This window comes from Lycium ferocissimum, chromosome 11 (assembly GCF_029784015.1).
Source record: "Lycium ferocissimum isolate CSIRO_LF1 chromosome 11, AGI_CSIRO_Lferr_CH_V1, whole genome shotgun sequence".
In the NCBI taxonomy this organism is placed as follows: Eukaryota; Viridiplantae; Streptophyta; class Magnoliopsida; order Solanales; family Solanaceae; genus Lycium; species Lycium ferocissimum.
This window is the reverse complement of record NC_081352.1, coordinates 10,366,083-10,374,169: the sequence shown is the minus strand read 5'-3', so window position 1 is coordinate 10,374,169 and position 8,087 is coordinate 10,366,083. Positions and strand designations below refer to the sequence as shown.

The 8,087-nt window shown below is 39.7% G+C and overlaps 1 protein-coding gene across 1 annotated transcript; it reads right to left on the bottom strand.

Annotated features, from left to right (window-relative positions):
- Positions 1–301: 301 nt before the first annotated feature.
- LOC132038036 (uncharacterized) lies at positions 302–5,942 on the bottom strand. The gene is made up of 6 exons (XM_059428760.1): positions 5,834–5,942; positions 2,245–2,857; positions 1,635–1,690; positions 1,289–1,434; positions 1,001–1,183; positions 302–715 (listed from the first exon to the last, which is right to left on the bottom strand). Exons 1-6 carry the CDS (start codon positions 5,940–5,942, stop codon positions 302–304), a joined length of 1,521 nt encoding a protein of 506 aa, XP_059284743.1.
- Between the last annotated feature and the right edge of the window lie 2,145 nt (positions 5,943–8,087).

Here is an 8,087-nt window from a genome sequence, read left to right as displayed (position 1 = left end):
AAGCGATTACCTTACCTTTTACGCGTTAAAACACAACCCAACCCAATTCGGGAAGCATCACAATAAACTATGTAGCCTCCGAAATCCAAAGGTAGAGTTAAAAAATGAGCTGACGTCAATCTTGCCTTGAGCTCTTGAAAGCTCTTCTCGCAAGCTTCCGACCATTGTAACTTAGCCATTTTCGGAGTCAACCTCGTCAGAGGTGCAGCTATAGATGAGAAACCTTCCACAAACTTCCGAAATAACCAGCTAAACCCAAGAAACTACGGATGTTCGTCACCTTAGTGGTCTGTAGCCGTCTTTAACGGCAGAGGGGTACACGAGGATCAACCTTGATACCATCACTCGACACTATATAACCCAAGAATGCCATAGAGTTAAGCCAGAATTCACACTTAAAAAATTTAGCATAGAGCTTATTCTCCTCAAGTGTTTTCAAGGTTATTCTCAAGTGCCCTGCATGCTCCTTACGAATCCTCAAATAGATCAGGATTTCATCAATAAACACAATTATGAAACGATAGAGAAAAGGCTTGAATACACGGTTCATTAGGTCCATAAATGCAGTAGGGGCATTAGTTAGACCGAAAGACATCACCAGAAATTCACAATGCTCATACTGAGTACGAAACGCTATTTTCGAAATATCTTCCTCCTTTATCTTTAGCTGATGATACCCAGAACGCAAGTCGATCTTAGAAAAGAACTTAGCACCCTGAAGTTAGTCGAACAAGTCATCTATCCTAGGCAAAGGATATTTATTCTTGATTGTCACCTTATTCAGCTGACGATAATCAACACACATTTTGAGAGAACCATCTTTCTTTCTGACAAACAAGACCGGAGCACCCTAAGGCGAGGTACTTGGTCGAATAAACCCCTTGTCTAACAAGTCTTTCAATTGATCTTTCAGTTCTCTTAGCTCTGTCGGAGCCATACGATAAGGTGGGGTAGAGATTGGTTGAGTTTCGGGAAGAACATCTATCCCAAAATCGATAACCATATCAGGAGGGATACCCGGAAGATCTTCGGGAAACTCATTAACTCTAAGGACGCACTTAAACTTTGGCACTACGGCTTGAGTATCATTGACAGCAACTAGATGGTAAATACATCCCTTTGAAATCATTTTACTAGTTGTAAGATACGAGATAAACCTACCCCTAGGCTTAGCAATTTCTCCCTTCCACATAATAATCGGTTCATCAGGGAAAGCAAATCGAACTAACTTATAATAATAGTCCACATTAGCATAACAAGTAGCTAACCAATCCATCCCCATAATTACATCAAAATCTATCTTCTTTAGCTCAAATAAGTCAGCTGTAGTTTCACGACCCTTAGCTACAACCACACAATTTCTATAAACTCTAGAGGCAATAACAAGGACACTAGCAAGGGTATCCACAGAAAAAGGTTCACGCAGTTGTTCGTCTGTTCCATAACACAATTGAGAGCAAAATATAATGTCACATATGAGATATTTAAGCCTGGATCAATCAACGAATATGCATCAAAAGAGCAAATAGTGAGAATACATGTGACCACCGCATCTGAGGCTTTAGCTGCCTCCCTACGAGTCAAACCATAAAGTTAGGCTTGACCCCCATTAGCGGTGTTAGCAACCGCTTTACCAGTCTCATTACCACAAGCATTAGGAGCATTATTAGTATTACCAGCAGGCGGATTCCTAGCAGTAACAGGTGATTTAATTGTTTCTATGGCCCAAAGAGGTAGCCATTTCACATAACCTTTTCCTACACTCCCTCTTGATGTGACCCCTTATACCACAATGATGACAAATACGATCCTCCCATCCAGATTAGTGCTTATTACCACCTTGCGATTACCTGTTTTGATTGTTGTTCCTCTGACTTTGTCTTCCAGACAGAGCACTGGCATTAGAATAAGTGCCGGTATGAGCAGGTGCAGAATACCCTTTCTTTCCCCCCCCCCCATTTTGCTAACACCGAACCCACCCGCCGATCAAGCCTTCTTACTTTGTTCCCTTTCTAGCCACCCTTCACCCTTCCAATTCTCTTGTTGCTCAGCGAACCCAACCAAGGATGAAAATGTACAAGTAGAAGACATAGCAGTAGCAGCACACGTAGACTTGATATGTGGTACTAACCCACGCACAAATTGGCTCAACTTGTGCTTTTCAGTCGGGATCATATACGTTGCATATCTTGCCAGATGTGTAAACTTCAAACTGTACTCACGAATCTGATCTGGCCTTCTTACTTTGTTCCCTGCTCAATCATCTCAAACTTAGCAACCAGAGCAAATCGTTCCTTATTAGACAAAAATCTCTCCATGAATTCCCCCTCAAATTCAGCCCAAGTAGGAGCTACAGTTTTATTACCCTGCTCAGTCTCCCACAATTTGAACCAAGCATGAGCAACATCTTTCAATTGATATGATGCAAAGTCCTCAGGTTCAGAACCATGAGCACCTATGGCCCTTAGAGCTTTGAATGTCTCATCCATAGTATATTGTGGATCATCTTCTTCTCGTAAACCAAAGAACTTAGGCGGATTCAGCCCAAAAAAGTGCTTAAGCCTTCCCCCGCCACCAACTGTCGGGTCCGCACTCCCACACTGACGTTGGGCTACAACCAGAGTAGTAAGAATCTGGATAGCATTCTGCATCGATCCAATATCATCCAGGCCCGCAGTAGGGGCAGCTGGAGCAGGTGGTGCTGGCGGTGGTGCTTGGTCTCCATTGCCGTTCTCAACCCCAGCAGCAGTCTCAAAAATGGTTCGGTTAGTGATCCTAGCGGCTCGTCCACCAGACGATGAATCAGAAGCACCATTACTCCCTTGGTTAGCAGCTCCTGCACGAGTTAAAGCTATTTCTGTGAAGCACGAATTAATGAATACGTCAGAACGAACCTAAAAAAGTTCAAGCTCTATTGCACAATCTAGAATAAAGAAGAATGAGAAACACTTATAAATGTCCTAGTAGTCTTTCGATCATGCAGGTGATCAGGCTGCACAAGGAAGACTCCACTAGACACAGCTCCACAGACACAGAAAAATCCTAGGACACATCTAAACCTAGCCTGTGATACCAAGCTTGTCATGCCTTAAAACTCACCCTAGACGTGGCCGGCATCCGACGTCATGAACAACATCAGAAGAACCTTATAATATAGGGAAAACGTTTGATACTTTCAAATCACCTATTTTCTAACATGTAAGAGACACAGCCTTAGCAAGAATCCAAGGTAAAGTCATGCTCATTAAAACAAAATAGCGGAAGTCTAAATCCATACTTAAATAATACGTGGCAAAATGCCCTAACAATTTTGGAAAAACATCCACAACACTACCCATAGCTCAAGAACCATCTAAGGAGCTTCTACGAAATAAAGAGTGTCTAAAGTCTTGGGACACAGCTCAACAATCTAAGTAAATGAAATATAACATAAAGAGGTGCCCCACGAACAAATATGTAGACTCACCGAAAGATCTCTAGAAGTAGCAAGTTTCCTTAAGTCGTCGGCGCGCCACGAACCTGCTCTTCAATGTTACCTAACATACCATCAAAAACAACAACGGTATGCCTGAGTACTAGGTATTCAGTGAGTATCTCGGGGACAATAAATAATATAGCAAAATAAATTAATTACGATCAGTATACCGTTTAAGTGCAAAACAGTTGACAAATCCAAAAGTAAGATAGCCCAACAACTTTATAACCATCAAAGAAATCATTAAGACGAGATATATATATATATATATATATATATATATATATATATATATATATATATATATATATATATATATATATATTCCAATCCACTAAGCCGTAAATTACAATTTGAGTCTTTCCATTTGGATTTCAATATCATTAACAAGTCACTTACAGGCAAACAAGTTCATTATTATCAACAAGCCACTCACAGGCAACAAAGATACAAAACAAGCCACTCACAGGCAACCAAAGTATAATACATGCCAATACAGGCCCAAGTCAATAAAATGAAGGGATGACCATGTAAGGTTCCCTAAACAGTAGCACCACACTGGGGCAATTTGACCCACGATGACTATCTTTCCTCCTGAATAGTTAGGCAAATACCACATCGAGGTGTGTAACCCTCGATGACCACTCTTCCTCCCGAATGGCTAGGCTAACACCACTAGGATCCATAGTGACTACCCTTCCTCCCGAGTAGCTAGGCCAAACACAAATAATAAAATCATAGCATATTAGCCGAATCATCAATCATGGCATTGAAGCCGAATCACAATTCATATTGTGATAGCCAAATTATTCCTCATGGATTAATGTTCATCTTCCCATTATAGGGGTACATCAATTCATTTCAGTTTTAGAAAACAGACTTACTTCTTTATACAAGTTTCACGTTCAAAAAAATCCATTTATAGAGCATTCACATGAGATAATCAAGCTTTTGAAATATCAAGTTTAAACATCCCTTAAGGGTAATTCGAGTTCAATTACAAAGTTGTATATCTTACTCTGTAACCATCCCTTAGAGAGAAAAGCAATCATGAATACGTATATATAATATAGTACACACAAGGTTTAATGTGGGTTTGTCCCTCACGCACACAAACAACAAAAAAAGTCACACACATCGTTTCAAAAGAGTATGTTTTAAATGATACATACAAATCACCTTCATAGTCACAAAGGATTTTTAAAAGAGACATACCTCAAATCCCGTTATAAGCTAGCAACCGGATTCTTCCAAGTACAACAATTACACTACAATGGTTTTTAAATGACAAAGTTTAGAACTTTGATGAATTCTAGGGATTTCTACCCTTATTCGAAAACTAGGGCTTTTCAAAAGCCTATAAACGGGTTATTGAACGCTTTCATGAATCTCTAACGGATTTCCAACCCTGAAGAACTCTCTACTCTAACCCAATCTTCAATAATACTTAGAAAATTCATAAACTTTACCTCTTAGACGGAATCCACACGCCTCTATCTTCTTCTTCTTGAGATTTCAAGAACTTAGGATTTTATAGAGATGATTTAGTATCAAGAGGGAATGAATATGGTGTGGGAATGATCAAGATTGAGTGGGAACTCACCTTAGGGTTAGACAAACTTTTCTAGGGTTCTTTTCCTCAAAAATATTGATTTGAAATGAAGTGGAAAATAACACAACGAGGTAGGACTTAAAGAAAATTCAGAACCAGTAAAATAACCCGCTCTGCGTTGAACTCGCGTCGCAGGTGCAAAGCCTGGTCATGGGATCCGCATTGGCCATGCGACGCGGCTCCAACACCTGAACATAATTTTGTCTGCATCTGGATTTTGCGCGATGGGCACGTGACGCACACTTAACACGCGTTTTGGATAATCGATATTCACTCAGTAAAACGATCATAACTCCCTGTTCCTAGCTTGATTTGAGCCCCCCCTTATATGGTTAGAAAGGTATCTCAGAGACCTAAAATTTACATATTTCAAGTTTTTTCCAAATTCCCAATGCAGATACCCTTAAACTGGACATAACTGAAAACTGCCTCAGACTTAGATGAATTTCAGGATTTCTAACGAACTTCCTTACCTCGTTCGACCCCAAAAAGATCATTTAACACCTGTACCCATCCTCAAGAGATCCATATAGCTAAGATGACATTTAAACCCCAATTATTACACATTCACACCTAACTTGAATTTACGGGATGTTACACATATACTGTTGTTTTGCTTGCCTTCTGTCACTCTTCCCCACATGCTCGATCAGAGGTTGGTCTTACGAATATCTTGCCTGGCTTGGGTGTCTTTCTTATGCCTTTATTTTCTAGGTTTCTTTTATTTCTTTATGTAACCCCCATACTCTTTTCTATAGGTTCCAGTTTTGTTCCTCTCAGAATGAGTTCGGCATCTGCGGTTAGCTTTAGAGCTTCAGCTTTGAAAGTTGTGATGTATGAACCAAGCTGAGCCATCTGTTCCTTCAGTGAGCAATTTTTCCTTTTTGTTTTATGTTTGCTCTTCTTTATACTCCTAGACCTCTTTGTTTATCTGATAATGGTGCCATGCAGCTTAATTCTTTCATTGCTTGTGCTTCGACACTCATTACTTAAGTTTATCACCAGAGTTCTGAGGCTATTTCTAGGAATGTCCTCAAGCCTTATATGATCCAAAGTACCTTACCATATGTACTTCTCAATGCTAGAGTCTGAATCTTCAATGGATATGAGAGCATTGTAATCGAACTTCCTTCCACTAAGTCTTTTTGGGACCTTGAACTCGATGCTGCTGTCGACGCCTCTTTTCTTTTTGATCTTCAAGTTGGGCGACTTTTAATCAGGGAGTTTGATTTTTCACAGACTAAACATCCTTTGTGTTGATCATCGTGAGCAAAGTTGTTTACCTTATTCTCTTCTATCTTCTGGTTATTGTCATTTCGGTATGCCTATATCTTTGGTTCCTCCTTGTTGCTGTCTGACTTGACTGGTATGGCTCTGGATTGCAATATATTTACCTTTGTTTCATGCGTTAGTAAGTTGACATATAGATCCTATATTCACATCGTGCTTATTTCACAGACTTCTCTGATGGCCAGGACTTTAAGATCCCTCGAAAGAGGAAGATTTTCTTAGAATATTTGAGACTAAGTCTTTGTTAATGAAGGTCTTACCAAGAGCTATGAGATTACTGGTAATATTAACAAATCTATTAAACATATCTCTGACTGATTCCTTCCTCTTCGTTGCAAATAGTTAGTATTTCCTCATAAGCATGTTTAATCTGAGCTGCTTTTCTTGAGTCATACCCTCATGAGTTTGTGCTAGCAAGTCCTGGATTTCCTTATCACTAAAGCGTCCTGATACTCTGTTGTACTGATCCTTTCCTAGGTTTCAGAGTATAATGTTGACCGCTCTAGTGTTTAGCTCCATTATTGTAACATCCTCAGTCGTGAACTCCTCTTCAGTTTTTGGGCTTATTGTTCCATCATGCATAGTCTTCATGGGGATCAGCGGTCCTTCTGATGAGATTATCCACAGATTGTATTCCATACCCATTAGATAGGTCTGCATCATATTCTTTCACAAGAAATAGTGTGAGCTTTTGAATAGTGGAGGCATGTAGATTGATTCTCCTCTGCTTTGTTCTGTAGGTTGTGCAACCTTTATCGTAATCTTCTCCTAAGGTGTTACCTTCTTTGAAGAGAACCAGCTCTGATACGACTTGTTAGGTTGCACGACCTACTTCCTATCCTAAGTAGTATCCAACTTTCGCCTATAGCATGGAACACGTTACTCTACATATTCTATGCTAGAATCATGCAGAATATACTACAGGTAAGAAGGAACACAATAATTTTCACGTGGAAATCACCCGGCTCACAATGGCTATAAAAAGCACAACCTACACCTCTGTAGGATTTACCCCAAACTCCACTATAATGGTGAGCCTCTGTAAATTCAAGTTACAGATTTTGTAACCTAGGAACTAACCTCTAATCCATATCTCACTAATATCCCTAGACTAGTAAGCAACCTTCAAGTCGATCCCCAACTTGAAGTGGAGTTTATAATGTTTTTGTATCTAACTGTGATGCTTCTAATAAAACGGATAAAGATACAACTCAATAGCCCAACCTATTAAAAGTTTTATAGACTCAAGAACTATAAAACATAACCCTATTCTACATCTTTTTCATCTACTTGTCGTACTAGGGACATACGCCTAGATTCTAAATATTCTTGATAAATCTTTTGATAGCTCGGCATTCTACATTCTCTCTTTGTGGGTGCGTAAACCTTATTCTTGGTAGGACTTGAATATATATAGCATTGAGTGCACAGCAAGTCAGTAATCTCAAAACCCTCTTAGAGTAGGCCCATCAGATATATTAGGGTTTGTGTTGAATTGAGATTCTTTCCTTTTGGATTGACTTCATTGTCCTTGTAGGAGTCTGAAGAACCTTTTTATATTATGGAAAGGAATCCCATAAACTTGACCACCAAGTCTTTACCATAAATATGCAAATCCTAGTTGTTGTAGGACTTGCGCTGGAACATGTTTCATCTATCTGGTTCGTCCCCCTCTGAATCTCTGCACCGTCTGAGATGGAACATGTCCAC

Excerpts from the sequence above, each read along its gene's own strand:
- LOC132038036 (XM_059428760.1), bottom strand. The coding sequence starts at position 5,942 with ATGGCTCAGCTTGGTTCATACATCACAACTTTCAAAGCTGAAGCTCTA. Across the intron at positions 1,691-2,244 it reads ATGATTGAGCAGGGAACAAA|GAATCCGCCTGCTGGTAATA; the intron begins GTAAGAAGGCCA and ends TGTTACTGCTAG. Across the intron at positions 716-1,000 it reads CGGGTATCCCTCCTGATATG|GGTGCTAAGTTCTTTTCTAA; the intron begins GTTATCGATTTT and ends GACTAACTTCAG.